Source organism: Lupinus angustifolius, chromosome LG17 (assembly GCF_001865875.1).
Source record: "Lupinus angustifolius cultivar Tanjil chromosome LG17, LupAngTanjil_v1.0, whole genome shotgun sequence".
NCBI lineage: Eukaryota > Viridiplantae > Streptophyta > Magnoliopsida > Fabales > Fabaceae > Lupinus > Lupinus angustifolius.
Window position 1 is genome coordinate 9,500,403 of NC_032025.1, and position 17,039 is coordinate 9,517,441.

Consider the following 17,039-nt stretch of genomic DNA (forward strand, 5'->3'; position numbering starts at 1 on the left):
AGTGCCATAAAAAATGGCACCTCAAGTATAACAACATGTCATCGCCATAAACACCCCATTTCTTCTTTGTTGACAACACAATTCCAGAAAGCCTCTTGAATAAAGCATAAGAATTGATTGATTAGATAATTTGAGATGGAATGATGGAGCTAAAAGCGGAAGCTATCGAAAGAATAATTATGCTATAATATCATGTTAAAATGGTAGAGCCATGTATGAATCTTGATAAAACAAGAAAGAAAGAATAAGAAAATCATTCATTGAATGATTATTGAATTGATGAAAACCAAGTTTACATTGAATCATTTATATAAATGATGGAAAAACTAGCTACCCTAACAAAAACTAACTAACTCCATCTAACCATTTTGTTCTTAAAAGCTAATCACTAGAGTTAGGACTAACCCTATAATACAATCTTATATATTCTTATACACTATTATTCACATAATACAATATATTTCAACAATAACATATGAAAAGTAACATTATCACAAAGTTAATTTATTAATGATTAATTTACAAGTGAAATATATCATTTTCTTGTAATATATGAAGATTTGTAAAATGATTTGCAGGAGGATTACTTAATCTATCACTCTTTCGTGTTCAAATAGAGGAGTATATCAATTGTCTAAAAAGTGTGTTATTTCTTATAATTGGTTGAGAAAAAAATATTGAAGCTAAAAATTTAATAAATAAGTTTTTTCTGATTAATTATAATAAATGACATGTGAAATAACATATCCCAATAAAACTAAAAAATAAATGTTTTTCTAACCGATGGCAATAAGTGATATAATTTGTGAGTTAAAATATGTGATCCATTAAGTTAGACTCAAAGACACTAAAAAAATATAAAAAGTGATTATTCTAATAATGAACATGATTTTTGTATTGTCAAAGATATATTTCATCAAATAATAAATTATTTATATAATTATCTCTTTCAATAAATATCATTTAAAAAAATTGAATCTTTTATATGTTCATCATTTCTTTGGGATCTAATGTGCTTTTGCACTACTAGAGAAACTCTGTTAACTTAATGTTAAACACAAGACCAATTTTTAATTCATTTCCATAAAGAGACGTGTTTTATCCAATGAAAGGCGACCACGTAAGAAGCAAAGTGGGAACATCCTTGTTGTATAGTTTCTATTGGAAGACTTCAATATTCCGTTTTTAACTCTCACCGCTTCACTCAACTACTCAACCATTTTCCCTTTCTCTCTCTCTCTCTCTCTCGATCTCTCCGAATCCTCATGATGATGACGATGATGTTTGGATTAAACCCAAAACCCTTTTTTGATCTATCTATCTTACTTCTTTTGCTGCTTTTTTGTTCATCAACGGAATCCCTAAGATTCGAAGTCCAATCTAGTAGCACCAAATGCATCTCCGAAGATATTAAGAGCAATTCCATGACAGTTGGCAAATATTCCATTGTTAATCCCAACGAGGGTTACCCCTTACCAGATTCTCACAGAGTCACCGTTAGGGTATATTAAATATTCAAACTTTTTTGGCACCCAGTATTGAATCTGTGTTTTTGATAATGTTTGATGATTTTTATTAAGAGGGTAATTGTGGGTTTGATTTATTTTGTTGTTAGGTGACTTCATCTTTTGGGAATAACTATCACTATGGGGATAAGGTTCAATCGGGTCAGTTTGCATTTTTGGCAGCAGAATCTGGAGACTACATGACTTGTTTCTGGGCTACAGAACACGATCCAAAGGCAACTTTGACTATTGATTTTGAATGGAAATCAGGTGTTGCTGCCAAGGATTGGTCTAATGTTGCTAAAAAAGGCCAAGTTGATGTGAGTTACTCACTTTTTATAAGTTTCTTATTGTGATTTCGGTAGTCTATGACTCTATGTGACCGCAATTATGTTCGCACTTTATCCCGCAATTAACCATAATTAGCAAATGAAATCTAACTATGATTGCAACTGTAATTTAAAACCATGATTTCCATAAGTAGATCGATAATTGAACTGGTGACCGCAATTGTGTTTGTTTCGTTATTGCCTTCTGGAAGAGTAACATGTATGATTTGTTTGCCCTCTATAATCTATCACTAATAGGTTCTTAAATGAAGACAATTTTATTTTCCAACATTTACTTAGTTATGCTCCAAGTATAGTTAAAATGCACGCATTAATATTGTTAAAAACTTAAAATAGTAACCTCTATAAAGGGCGGCCCAGGGAAAGATTTTAGCATGTTTGCTCAAAGGAAAGATTCAAATCGACGAACAAGTGGGTTTAGTAGTTTTGGCCTTTTGGCTATCATGTTGTGCACTAATTACACGCTCACCCAAAGAAATCGAATGTTGTGCTCTTTATGATATCCCCTAGCTTATACAGCATATAATGATGTGAGGCTTATGTATGGCTGCAGATCATTCTGTTCAGTCAAGTATTATGTCTTACATCTCTGTAACCAGATAAAGAGATAGATATCTGTATTAGGACTAGAGAGAATTATAGATTTGCAGTCTAATACTAGCGAGCTTCCAATAATAGTAAGTTTATAATGCATGTTATATTTTAAACCATAGCAAGCTTCTGGCTATATGATGAGTATACTGAATGACGACTATAAATTATTTTCACAACTTTAATTGTATTAGCCTGTAACTCATTTCATCATTCCATGCTCTTTTAACTTTTAACTTCTATGTGTTTGTTTTTCACATATGTGATATCAAATAAATAGCAGCAGTTTATTTTGTTGACTTTTCTCTTGACAATATTAGCCTTCCTGAGTGATATCTGAACTCCAATTATTTATGTATTTTTCCTCCCTTGTATCTTTTATCTGGATTTTACTGTAATCCTGTGGATATCAATAAAATTTAGGCCCACTCCATCAAATCTGTATCCACTCGAACCCTCCCTATCCCACTCAGTTGTCATATATGTGACTAACGAACTCATAAAACTCAATTGATTCTTGGATTAGTTTGAATTAGATATTTATAGGCGAAATTTTTGATGCCGAGGGGGGACGTTCATAATAGTTGTAGTCTTTGCTAACTTCATATTTGATAGAAGGAACAATTCTTGCACTGATTTCATTCATTCACAATCACATATACCAGGTAATGGAGCTAGAGATAAAGAAGTTGTATGAAACAGTTACTGACATTCATGATGAGATGTTCTATCTTCGGGAAAGGTAAAGCACGTGCAAATGCTTGTGAACACTTTTTCTTAATTCAACACATTAACATAGGATATTTCAATGTTCTTATTTTTGTTTACTTTTCTTCTTTACAGAGAAGAAGAAATGCAAGCGCTGAACCAAACAACTAATGACAGAATGTTCTGGTTGAGTTTTCTTTCTCTTTTTGTATGCTTATCTGTAGCAGGGCTTCAGCTGTGGCACTTGAAGGGCTTCTTTGAGAAAAAGAAACTCATCTAAGATTGTGACACTTTTTACACTTTTCTTATGCCCTCTTGTATAATGTACCTGCATTAATTTATCCAAAGATTACGCATAAAGATAGTCTGTATATCTCAGAATATGTTCACATTTTTAAATGCACATCAAATTTATGGCAATATTAGTAGAGAGGGAATAATGATAACATGTTTTATGAGTAGGATTTAGCTTGATCTTATTTCATGTCACTCCTTGAGCTTATTTCATTTTACTTCTATTTATGTTTATCTTTAAAAAATTGGACTGGCGCTACAAATTTTATTGTTGAACCAATCAAACCATGAATTGCAAGTCTATGTCTAACTTGGTTTTTAAAAGATTGGGTATAATTGCTGCCTATTTATTAAGTACATCTGGGTGTACTTGAGTCGAAGTGTCAAACAAGCTTTTTTGAAAACCAAGATTTTAGTCACAAAGAATAGAGAAATTCATGCTCTTCTAGTGTGAGGAGACTCCAGCATTACTATGATCCCCAACACATTCAATTATCTAGATAAAAATATGGGTCATAGGCCATAATGTGGAGGTTTGGTTGATACTCCAATATCTTTGTCTTCTTTTCCCTCCACCCCAGTCCACATTTTGAGAATTTTTTTTACAGGAAATAACTGAATTCACGTGAAACCAGGAAAAATGAACTTTGAGAAGGGTAGCAATAATACCAAAAGAGTTGTTAGCAAGTATGGGAATTGGCAAAACAAAATCCAAGAATGCAATCTATCATTAACTTTTTAAAGGAAACTTTAAGCATCATCAACAGTGGATGGCATGATGTAACCCTATTTCCCTAAATTACTTTGTATAGTTAAAATGTATTACACTTGAGAGCAACAATTTGCATATGCTCCATTTGATTGGAATGAGAGTTGTAATGAGATAAATGTGATGGAATGCAGAAACCAAAGAAAAGCCATCAACATCGCCTGTTCTGCTAATTAGAAGCCAAACAGTTGGAAACAAATACTGACTTTGCATGTTTCAAATTGGCTCTATTCCATAAATCCAACAGCAGTGTAGAACGAAAATCACCGGAATGGTAACAGCGAATAAATCATCTCAATTTCTGGACATGAAAATGTTCTTTTGCATTTACGAAGAGAACAAGTGCCAATGATGATCTGATGGTAAGTTTCCCTTGATCTTTTCAAGCCGTTTAAGGATATCTATGAAGGAAGGTCTTTGATTCATGTCAGCAGCCCAACATTGCTCTGTTAACCTAAAAGAACATACCGGTCAAAATTTGTGAGATTACTCATTATTAAAAAAGCCAAAAACTGCTTCTTCTTTTTTAATTAAAGGCTTAAGAGTGGTGAGGATCTCCTCATTCTAAGAGCAGCACAAACCACCAACATCAAAGATGATTCATGATTTACAGTGGAATGACGAATTACAAATTGCCTACTAAAAGGAGAATGTCTCACGCAAAAGTTCTTAATTTCTAATAGCCTATATTTTGCAAAGCATTTCAGAACCTCTATAATTTAATGATCACAAAGATTATATCATATTTATGCTACTCATACTTGGGTTTGTGAAATTGGAAATACCAAGTACCAAGAGTAACTGCATAGCTTCTGGATGTTCTTCAAGTATGATGGAGTATAAATCATAACCATTGTTAACCATTCCATCAGGTCATTTATAATATTAACAAAGTGAATCAGACTATCGGAGGTTGAAGTATATTTGACCATGCATAATGATAAAATGATTATAGAAGCTGGATCAGTGTAAAATTAAAAATAAAGATAACAAAGTGAGACATTTTTTGAGTTATTAAACATCTTTTAAGACGCCAATTTTCCTTTTCTTAAGTTACTGTAGAGGTGCAAGGCTAGAAATGATCTCTATCTCAAACATGGCCTATCATGTCAAAGAGGGACTCATGATGTTAAAAACCAACTCTGCTAATGACATGATAGTATATCACGTGAAAGAAACATATCATAAATGCTTACTCTATGAGCTCGGGGGTATATCCCTTTTCGCGAATAGTAGGTCTGTGTCCTTCTGCTGCCCGTTTGGCTCCCTCATAAGGTTCCAAGTTTGCAAAAGGTGGTTCACCTTCAAGCATCTGCACATGATGAGGATATCATGAGCTAAGACCATATTTTTATCACATAAATCCCTCTATATTTGAACAGGCGTAGTTACCTCATACAAAATCATTGCAAAAGAGAACACGTCAACCTTCTTATCATATCTCCGGTGTTTGAAAACTTCAGGAGCCATGTAGCGGTCTTATTTATCCTCAAGAACAAGGAAATTAAATTGAGTTTTGCATACAAATGACTAATGTTGTTTTAAAAGAACTTATAAGAATACTCACAGCTTCCAGTTTCACCAGTCATCCTGTATACATCATGAGAACTTTGGACCTTGATAAGTTTACTCAATCCAAAATCTCCAACTTTTAAATGGTCAGCACTAGAATTAACTAAAAGAACATTCCTGAAATTTTAGAAAATAAACTTCAACATCTAAAACGAAGACTTCTAAATTCCACATGTTCTTGATGACATAAAATCATGTATATCTAGGATGAAAGTAAACTTTGGTTCAATTCATTATGCATAATGGATCATGATATGAAGTTTGTAGCATGTCATCCAAATCAATATTTCATATATGCAATGCTAATAACCAACTTACCTTGGCTTCAGGTCTCTATGAATTATAACATTTGGTTCATTATGAAGATAGGCCATTCCTCTACAAAACATATTCACAGAATAATGATTAGGTTGTATAACAAATTTATAGAGAGAATGGAGAGCTTTCTGGACTTAAGTCCAAACTAGTTCTTATTTTGTTTCCATTTCTTGTTTAAGACCATTCTAAGATAAGATGATTAACTATCCTCCTTTTAAGTACTTCTCTTTAGTTCTTAATAATTTCTTTTTATAAGAATTAAAAAATAAAATGAAAAAAGGAAAACAAGTGAGACAACATACCTGGCAATATCCATGGAAAAGTTGATAGCGGTTGCAGCATTGAGTGAACCTTTTTCCTTGAGGTACTGATGAAGGTCACCCTATAAATGAATGAAAATATTAAGCATAGGTTGCAGACGTGTTTTTACCAGATTACAAATTAGGTGTAGAGTGCTCAAATGGAACTATGGAAGCAATCATATCCGTTCACATACCCCTCTTAGATACTCAGTAATTAACATAAGGGGCTTCCTGTCAGTAACAGCTCCAAGAAACTGAACTATATTGGGGTGTCGAAGCTTCACTAACAAATTGACCTCATGCCTGAAGTCTTGACTGTATTAAAAATTTGTACACAAGAAAACAATCAGAAAGATGACAAGTCACTGAAACATGAGATAGCAGAAAAACCTGGAAAAGAAAAAATATGGTTTATTGCTGCACAAGGACAAGCTTAATCACAAGTATATGTGTGTGTTTTTCTCCCCCTCTCTTCCCTCTCACTATGTTTTGAGCATTCATTATAAACAAACAAAATTAAATATCCAATGATTTTATAATATATGCCCTAAAGAGGAAGTAGATACAACTTGGATAAAATACCTCCAGCAAAGAAGAGTTTCTTGTTGAAATGTTGCCCTAAGGCAAAAGCGACCTTAGTTTTAACAGAACCATGAAACGGGGTCCTAACTCTTAACCATATCTGGACGAGTGTGAGATGACAGCAATGGCACTGTAGAAGGATAACCAGAGGAAACCATTTCTGACGAGTATAACAGTGAGCCAGCGGTGATATTGACCGATAAAGCATTGGAGACAGAACGATTCCTATTTCGTTCCAATCGTGATTCAAATGTATGGAGAAAAGATTGAAGTGCATTTAATGTAGGAAGATCTTGTTGACTTTCCACGGCGGTGATGATAGGTTGAAATTCCTCCAATAAATCGTTCAGAAAAAAATCAATATGCTCAGCTTGAGTAACAGGGGAACCAGTGGAGATCAACGAGTCAACAAGAACCTTGATTCGAGTGAAATATTCAGAAATCGTGTTCGATCCCTTCGTGATAGACCGTATCTAAGCACGTAATTGTCATCCACGTGCCTTGGTTTGGGCTTGACAATGTTCAATAATTTCAAGCCATAACTGCCTTGAAGTGGAGCAATCAATAACATGTGGTTGAAGCTCCTCACAAAATGAATTGAGGATCCATGACAGAATCAATTGATCTTGTTCTTCCCAGGTTAAGAAAGCAGGGTTGAGGTGGTGATGAAGATGATCCAGTTCACTTAGAAATTGAGGAGGGGCATCCAAATCGGAGATGAAACGCTCAGGTCGGCTGGATCAAAGAACCGCTAGGGCAAATTGACACCTCCGTGAGTTTCATCGATGGCAGCGGAAGATTGAGAGAAGGTGAAGAAGCTTGAAGCGGCGTCGCGACGTGAAACGTCACAGAAGGAGGAGACGTGGCGTGAAACGTCGCAACAGGAGGAGGAGACGAATCTTCACCATGAAGACTAGGATCGATAACAAATACCATGTAAAATGAAGCATGTTGAAGAGAGAAAGAGAGAAACAGAGAAAGACAACGAGAGAGTGACAGTGAGAGAAGGAAAACTGAATATGAGATTTTATTGAAATGAAAACTTGAACTTTACAAAATGAACCAAGCCTTATTTATAGTAAACATTAAGAGTAGGTTACTTAGTAAGCTAACTAATTCAGTTAGCAAGGCTAGTAAACACTCTAACAACTAACTATCAACTAACAACTTAACCTCAAGTATTATTCTCTAACACAGGTTGATCAACCATGTGCTACTATAAGACTTTTACATCACACATATTCAGACTCTAGTAAAAATAAAATCAAAGACATGCTAGAAAAGAAACAAAGAATCTCACATCACCAATCTATCTTCTGAAAGAGAAGGAAGAATCCGTTTGACAGCAACCGGTGTTCCACGCCAATGGGCTTTCAAAATCTCACCGAAAGATCCCTGAATGAAGCATAAATTATTGATTAGGTGAAATCTTGTGCACAAATCAAAGCATGAAATAAAATGATATACCTAGAAAAGGAAAGCACAAAAGTAAAAGCAAGAAACACCAGGCACATAAGAGGAAAAAAAATTAATCTACTTAAAAAAGGAATGGCAAGAAACACTATCTAAAAGAAAAGAGATCAAGGTAGGGGAAACAAATGAGTGTCTTTCATTTTCTCAATCAGTCATAAATAATATTTGATGTGTGTGTTTTTGTTTGGATCAACTTAGTTTGTGTTCAAAATAGCATTCATCAAAATCTCACCAAGAGAGATTTCAGAGAAAAAAGGATTTTCCTGGAAAGTTAAATTGATGATCACCCAACAACGAAAAACCACAACGAAGGCGGTAAAAAAATATAAAGTGAGTTTTGAACGGCTTGATCTTCACTACAGAAAACAGAATACTCAACCCTGACAAGATTGCAATTATAGGGCCTGAACCTGAAGCATAATAAAATTTACCACATAGAATAATGTATGGTGATAAGAGACAGTAACAGATAATTCCCAGAACACCACTACAACGAACAGTTAACAAAATCAGAGTCCTAAAAACATTTTTTAACTGAATCAATGAAGAAAAATTAGAACTAACCTTTCCAATACGTGCTGAATTAGAGAAGTCCAGCTCAGTAGGGTCAACTTCCCAATCACACTTGTTAGGCAATGGAGGTGGAACCGTGTTTGGTTCGAAATGGCTCCCATTTTGGCCCTGCCTCATCAAAATTCACAAATCAGATCCAAACAACAACAACAAATACAGATCCGTGATCAGCGATGAAACATAGTTTTAAATTATAATCCGCAACCAAATTCTTCACCTAAACACTATAATACTAATTTTAATACTCTCTAAAATCGTATCGTGTTAGTAATTGCATCCATAAAACCATGAACTTACATAAGACGAGCCTCCGTGTGTTTTCAAAAGCTGGATCATGCTATTTCGTTTAGCTCCTTCCGCATCAGCCAGAGGCTGTTCATCAAAATAAATAAACTCAATGAACAATTAATACAATCATAATTACTACTAAATCAACAAGAATTCAGAAATAGAGAACAAAATTCGCGTACAGTGTTTTTCCAACGATCTTGGGCGTTGACGTCAGCACCGAATTCGATTAAGCAGTTAGCGACGTCGAGCCAGCCGTGGAGGGAAGCAACGTGGAGAGGAGTACGGTTGTCGTAATCTCTGGCGTTGACAAGAGAGGGATCCTCTTGTAAGAGCTTGCGGACAGAAGCGGCGTCGTTTTGGTGAGCGTGCCAGAGAATCAAGGAGGTGCGGCTCACCCTAGCTTTCTCCTTTTGCTTGTCGGAAGTTGATGATTCGCCGCCGCTGGAGCTCATAATGCGGCGTTGATGGAGACTGTGACGGTTGCTGCGGTTGGAGATTGGAGTGTGAATGGAATAAGGAAATTGATCAAAATGTAAATGGTTTTAACTGTCGCTTCTTCTATAATTAATTTATTCACATGATTCGTTGGGCTTATTACTATTGATTACCATGATGACTTTATGATTTTATATCAAAATGAAATAGAGTTTAATATTTATTAAAATAATGTAAGACTATATTATTTATTATTCATTTTAAGTGATGTATTTCTGAGAGAGAAAAGAATATGTATAGAGGGATAATATAAAAGTTTTTAACACTATAATTATATCATTTATCATCATTCAAATATATAATATAAGTTTAGTCTTAAGAATGATACTTGTTACAAGTGACAAATACACATTCTAAAAGAGATTACTTTTTTTTTTACAAATGGTAAAGGATATCCTTGATAGTACAAAAAATATATGATATAAGTAATATAAATAAATTATGTATAAAATTTTATATTAACAATGTATAAATATTATATTCTTAATGGTATAACCTTTGATCTTTGACTCAGTATGTTATCTAAGGATCTCGTGTAATTTTGTACTATAAGACCAACGTCTCATTAATATCACTATATTTCAATTATTAAAATTTCATACAAAAATTTTATACTCGTTATATTATTCATGGTTCATTTATACTATTTATATTTAAAAAATTAATGATAGTTAAATATAAAAGATGAATGATACGCTAATAATTGTGAATCAAATAAATAAACTAGATATAAAATAAAATTAAATAGTATAAAATAATATTAGCCCCTAATTTTTGGTGAGAAACTTTTCATTGACTTTTCTTGGAGGTTTGTCGGCTTGCTCGTGTGGATACTGATTACCACACGTTAGCTTGTTGCACTCGTGATTGATAACCAATTAGGACTCATTAAGGTTATAGTGTTTGTGATCACGGTACACGGCAAGCAATCACTTCTGTAATGGATTTTTATTCAACAAGGTTGGCCAAATTTGTATCAATGGATTTAAAAACCAACTATCATTTCTCCCACACCGACATATATATTGTATAACCATTTTGAACTTGGAGGTGGGATATGTTTATACTAAGTAAAATTATGTCAATTTTTATATAGTTGATAAATTTTTTGTATAAAATAAATTTCATCAAACCAATTGTTACATTAAACTTCATATCATATACATCTTATATATCAAATTTCACAAAAGACAAAACTATTTAGTACAATATTTATATACATCAAGATTAATGTAATATATGTCTTTAAAATATATGAAATTTGAAGTTATTTGATTATATATCTATGGGTGTTTCAACTTTTCTCAAATTTGAGAAAAAGTATTTAGATGATATATGATTATTAATCAACGTAATATATTTTGCAAAAAAGTTGTTAGTAAATGGAACAATGAAAAAATCATCCTGGAAGTCATTTTTAAACTTTATATACAGTTTTAAACATTACTCGTAAGGAAATGGAACAGTGAAAAAAATCTTCATTGAAGTCTCAAACTAATATTTCAACCAACAAAACAATGATTTAGTATATAAGACTTTACTACATCTCCCCAACACATGCATCTCGTCGTAAAAGCAATGCTTCAAAATTAAACTGGTAACAGGATGATATGCCCCGAATATAATCAACTGCTGATTCTGAGCACCGGAACCTTGCGACGTGATGATATGACTTCATTCAGTTGTGCAATCTGAAGTGCGAGTTGCCTAATCTTCTGCAACCAAGTTATAATAATTAGGATAATTATGTTAATATTAATTGAGGAAAAGACATATATGTTAACAATTAAAATGTCAATGCATCATCATTCATATATAAAAATGAATGTTGTATTGATTATATATAAATTTTTATATTAACTATATGTAAATATAAATATTACGCTCTTTTCTATATTGAAAATGAGCTAGACAATGCAATTAAACACTAACTCCAACAACAGTTATATTTAGGATAAAGGATATTTCATAGTTAAAGGCTTCAAAAATATATATAAAGCTTCTTCTGTTCATTGCATTATTACAACATTTTGGAGATTTTATTGGGATCTATTATTTATATGAAGGTAATAACAATATTTTAAACATTGGTGGTCAGTATCATGTAGTGTTTGATTTAACTAAAATACATAGTAATTAACAAAGAGTTCAAGGAGTATGCACTATCAATGTATTATTCAATAATATTAACATATGACAAATAGTTGCTTCCATTAATTGCTTTGTCAACCACAAAAAAAGAAAAATAGTTGCTTTCATTAATTGATAAACATAATTTATTTCATACAAACTTTAACTCATTAGGTAGAGTTTTTCATATCTCAAACGGGAACAGTCTCATATCTAAAGGTGTAACCAGGAGTACATATATGATATAGGCAAGGAAATGGTTTGTTACCATAATAAAGGACCTTATATAATTATATCTGGATTGAATATTTGGATTGTAGTCTGTGAATCCTCAGTTTTAATTTAGATGGACAGATTGACTTCCATCCATAAATAACATGTTCGGGAAAATCATGGTTAAAAAATGTACTTGAACACAAAATTTAAACCTCAAAGCTATAATTTGAGAAAAAAAGTAAAAGTAGAATACCAATACTAATTGATATATCATCAAGTTTCTTTGAGTCAATTAGTAATTTGTTCTATACTAATTCTTATATGCAAATATTTTTTATTTATTTTTGAAGGGAGAGGAAATCCAATAAAGATATACAAATCTTGTCTTCATGTTTATAATCAATCAAATTTTAATAAGAATATAAAAATATTAATTTATATTTTTATGCATTTCTTCTTAATGTCTCGAGGGCAAATCTTAGGTTCAATTCTTTCTTGCCTATAGTTATTTTACCCTTCTTCTTGAAACTCATTATTTTCTTTTTAATTGAGTGTCTTTTTAGAACAACTTTTTAGACCAACTTATCTACACACTTGATGGTAAGTGAGATATCTATTTGGTCCCTTCTACTTATATAAAATATTGTGAAATTATATATTTCTATATTTTATTAATTTTTTCACAAATTTGTGAAATGAGGTTTTGAATTAATAGAAATGGTGGTTAAGGAGTATAGTCGTTTTGTCTCATTCTATTTGTTAACTCAACTAATAAAAATATATTTATATCATGAGTTCAGTTCTACTAACCTCATCTTTCTCTCTAAGAAGATAAGTCAAATGGTCAACGCTCTGCCGACCAACCCTCCTCCTCCGCCGTCGAATCCGGCAAACCAACACTGCCACCGTCGCAGCTCCAGTCACACACAAAATTGACCAAAACGCCCCCACATATATTGCACAATTACGAACCTTGTAAACCACCCGAACCACCCCGGCTCTCATAGCCTCGAACCGCAGCTTCAACAACTTTCTGCCTTCATTGGCCACCCGCAGCCACCAATCTGATGGCGGCAGCGCCGCCGGCATTGGTGTCTCACCCTCTGAAGTTCCGTCTTCGGAGTCTTCAACGCTTGATCGGTCAGCATGAAACTTGTGAAGGTAGGTGTCGTTGATCGCTACTGTGTTCCATGCTACACTTGATTGGTGCACTGTGGGAGAAGGGTGTTGTTCGATTTGTTGCCACTCATTGAAGTCTTGTGAATCATCTTTGTGTTCCATTACTTGTTTTTAAGCTCTGTGAATTGGTCGCCAAAAGCTTCAGCATGCTCAATCTTATTTGATAAATATCTATGACTTATATCTCATAGTGAAAAAAATCTTGGCAAAATCACGTTATATATGGTTATGTTTATGTAAAGTGTGGAGTAGGCTTTAGAAGCCACAAAAAAGAGATTATATCGAGTTAGGGTTAGTCTAATTTTATAGAGGAGTTAGGGAAAAATCATATACAAATATAAATATTATTTTGTCGTTTATTCATTGAGTCGATCTCATTTTTGTACTATAAAAAATATATCTCAAAATACGGAGTATATATTTTGTTTCAAAAAGTATGTCACTTCATGTGCATTTTTTCTGATTAGTCACAAAAATACTTTATTATTAAATTTTAAATTTAAATATATATTTCAACCAATCAGAGGAAATGTCATATGGAATGACACACACTTTTAGTACAATAGATGTTGATCCCTTACAATATAAGTAAAAAACTAATCATTTTTGGAGTATGTAATTGTTCATCTCAATAAATGTTACTTTTAAAAATCAAATATTTAACATTTTGGTTTGTCTAAAAATTTCCAGACTTTACACTATTAGACCCAAGACCTTTGAGAGACTAAAGTTTGACTAATTATATTGGTGATGATATTGGCTTGAACTAGTGGCCTTTTGCTAAATTGCCGCCTTACATTTATGTGAGGATATGGTGGACCGGTGGCTTTCTTTTCTGACTTTAATATGAAATTATCCTCCAACTAGTCCAAATGTTCATCTTCATATATAATTAGAGTACTTGTGAATAAGGGTGAGTAGGGCTCGGTCCTACTTGCTTATTTGATATGACCCATCATGATCAAGTTCGAATTGGGTCGGGTCTGATAATATTTAGGGCAGGCTTTGGATCAAAAATTAAACTCGATCAATATTTAGGGTTGGGTAGGGAACAAACGTGATCCGACTCAATCTTGTCTCATGATCATTCACTCATCATGCTTGTATGTCTATTTATTCAATTGTGTACAAAGTAATGATAAACCTTTGATAAAAAATATCATTGATTATCTAATTGTTTCATCATATACACATAATTAACAATATATATATATATATATATATATATATATATATCATTTTATTTGTGAAATTACATATTCATAATAATGAGTAATATTGAGAAGACTATATCTAAAATGAGTATGTTGATATTTAATCGGGTCTAGAGACAGAGTCAGATTTAAATGCTAACCCTCATCAACATTTAGGGTCAGGTCAGCTTCAAGTCTAGCACCAGATCTGAATTCAAATAAATGAGTCAATCAACATTTAGAATCAGGTAAGAGATATTGTTTTCTGCAGAAAAATGTCTCATACTTTCTTCTTCATTGATCAATGACATAATGATACAATTAGTTGTATTTCTTTCTTGAAACTAAACAAAGGTACATGGACATCTTATATGCAGACTCAAGATGACTTAACTAATAACTAATTCTAACAAACTATTAAGAGTAGCCAATGAATAAAAAGGCACATGGTTAAAACTAAAATAACAGACTAAAAACATAGTTGACTTGCGAACTAAGTAACAAAGATAATGCATTAGATTGGGCTTATGATCACGTGCACATGCTTGTGCTTTTGACTTGGTTGGCCTCTGTGATGTCTTGAGTAGAGGATTGATTTTTGTTCTCTTGATCAGGTGGCTTGTCTTTATTATTGGCTTTGGCTTTGTTGTTGTGTTGCTTGGAATGAGAAGATGAATCTATGTTGCTGGGTTGCTGTTTTTGTGTGTGTATCTTCAATACCCCCACAAGTTGGAGAGTATATGTTGAATACTCCAAGCTTGGCAAGTAAGTAACAGGATGGTGAAGGATTAAGGGATTTGGTTAGTATGCCAGCTGTTTGTTCAGTAGTTGAGATAGGTAGAAGATGAAATAGCTTAGCTTGAAGACGCTCTCGTACAACATGACAATCAATATCTATATGCTCGGTCCTCTCGTGGAAGATTGAGTTGGCTGCAATATACCTTGCAGAGTCATTGCCAAAATACAACAAGGCTGATTTGATGAAAGGGACCCGAAAGTTGAGAAGGAGGTATGTCAACCATTGAATTTCGCAAGCAGTAGATACAAGTGCTCTGTATTCTGCTTTAGAGGAGGATCTTGCCACTATGTTTTGTTTCTTGGATTTCCAAGACACCAATGAATCTCCTAGGAAGACACAACATCCATTGATTGATTTCTTTGAATCTATACATGCTGCCCAATCTGAATCACTAAAGGCTTTAAGTTGAAGACTAGATGAAGCAGGATAGAGTAGTCCCTGGCCTGGATTGGACTTTATGTATCTGAGCACCCTGGTTAAGGATTTATAATGAAAAACAATAGGTTGAGCCATAAAATGGCTCAATTGTTGAAAAACAAAACTTATATTAGGTCTAGTATTAGTGAGATACAATAGCCTACCTACTAGTCTTCTATAGGAGGCAGGGTTGTCATAAGGCAGAGTATTGTCATTGTGGAGTTTTGTGTTTTTAACTATGGGAGTAGGTGCAGGCTTGGAAGCAAGGAAGCATGTATCATAGAGAATATCAAGTGCATATTTCCTTTGTGAAATGGAGATGCCAGCTTTAGTCCTAACAACTTCTATGCCTAGAAAATATTTCAAGGTGCCTAGATCTTTAATCCTAAATTGGTTGTATAGGTGGTGTTTAACTTGTTGTATTTCAAGGCTGTCATTTCCAGCCAAGACCAGGTCATCAATATAGATGAGTAAGGTAGTGAAATATAGTCCTTGTTTCTTAGTGAATAAGGAGTGGTCATGGTGTGACTGGTTATAGCCTAAAGAGGCCAGAGATCTGGTGAGTTTAGTGAACCATTTCCTTCCAGATTGCTTTAGCCCATAAAGGGATTTGTGTAACTTGCAAACTTGGTTAGGATTGTTGCAGAGGACACCCTGTGGTATTGTCATATAGATATCCTTTGTGAGGTCTCCATGGAGGAATGCATTGTTCACATCAAGTTGATGGACAAGCCAATTCTGTGATGAGGCTATGGCAAGTAATACTCTCATTTTTGTGAGTTTCACAACAAGAGCAAATGTATCAAAGAAATCTATCCCCTCTATTTGATTGAATCCTTTTGCCACTAACCTAGCCTTATATCTTTCTATAGAGTCATCTGATTTATGCTTAACCTTATATCCCCATTTGCATCCTATAGGTTTTTTGTTAGGAGGTAAATCAACAAGGGTCCAGTTTTTGTTCAACTCAAGTGCATTGATATCATTTTGCATTGCCTCTATCTAATGCTTTGAGTTAATAGCTTGATTTTAGTATTTTGGCTCTATGGTTATAGTGGTAGAGATAATGTGGTTAAGATTGTTAGTGGACATGGACTGGTAAGATATGACATCTGATACGGGGTGTTGGATCTTACAGGGATGTGTAGTATTCTTTGTGCTCATCATGCTGCAATAGTAGTCATGTAGCTAATTAGGTGGGTGCTTAGTACGAGATGACCTTCTTTGGTCTTGACAAAGCAGAGGGACTATGTGTTGGTCTGTGGGGGGCATGTTTGAGGGC

General features: G+C 33.7%; 3 protein-coding genes across 4 annotated transcripts; 1 reads left to right on the plus strand and 2 right to left on the minus strand.

Moving 5' to 3' along the window:
• LOC109332005 (transmembrane emp24 domain-containing protein p24delta9-like) lies at positions 1,187–3,603 on the plus strand. The gene is made up of 4 exons (XM_019566838.1): positions 1,187–1,502; positions 1,616–1,825; positions 3,112–3,188; positions 3,290–3,603. The coding sequence occupies exons 1-4, from the start codon at positions 1,266–1,268 to the stop codon at positions 3,432–3,434; spliced, it is 669 nt and encodes a 222-aa protein (XP_019422383.1). The 5' UTR covers positions 1,187–1,265; the 3' UTR covers positions 3,435–3,603.
• LOC109331946 (serine/threonine-protein kinase STY46-like) lies at positions 4,159–9,922 on the minus strand. Its single transcript, XM_019566760.1, has 11 exons — positions 9,508–9,922; positions 9,335–9,409; positions 9,029–9,145; positions 8,292–8,386; positions 6,604–6,724; positions 6,410–6,489; positions 6,108–6,167; positions 5,785–5,906; positions 5,610–5,695; positions 5,414–5,529; positions 4,159–4,671 (listed from the first exon to the last, which is right to left on the minus strand). The coding sequence occupies exons 1-11, from the start codon at positions 9,778–9,780 to the stop codon at positions 4,545–4,547; spliced, it is 1,272 nt and encodes a 423-aa protein (XP_019422305.1). The 5' UTR covers positions 9,781–9,922; the 3' UTR covers positions 4,159–4,544.
• LOC109330994 lies at positions 11,360–13,591 on the minus strand. Of its 2 annotated transcripts, none has more exons than XM_019565271.1 (2): positions 12,980–13,591; positions 11,360–11,535 (listed from the first exon to the last, which is right to left on the minus strand). In XM_019565271.1, exons 1-2 carry the CDS (start codon positions 13,448–13,450, stop codon positions 11,449–11,451), a joined length of 558 nt encoding a protein of 185 aa, XP_019420816.1. In that variant the 5' UTR covers positions 13,451–13,591; the 3' UTR covers positions 11,360–11,448. The 2 variants fall into 2 exon arrangements, with proteins under 2 accessions (XP_019420816.1, XP_019420815.1); XM_019565270.1 differs by having other exon boundaries at positions 11,363–11,538; positions 12,980–13,584.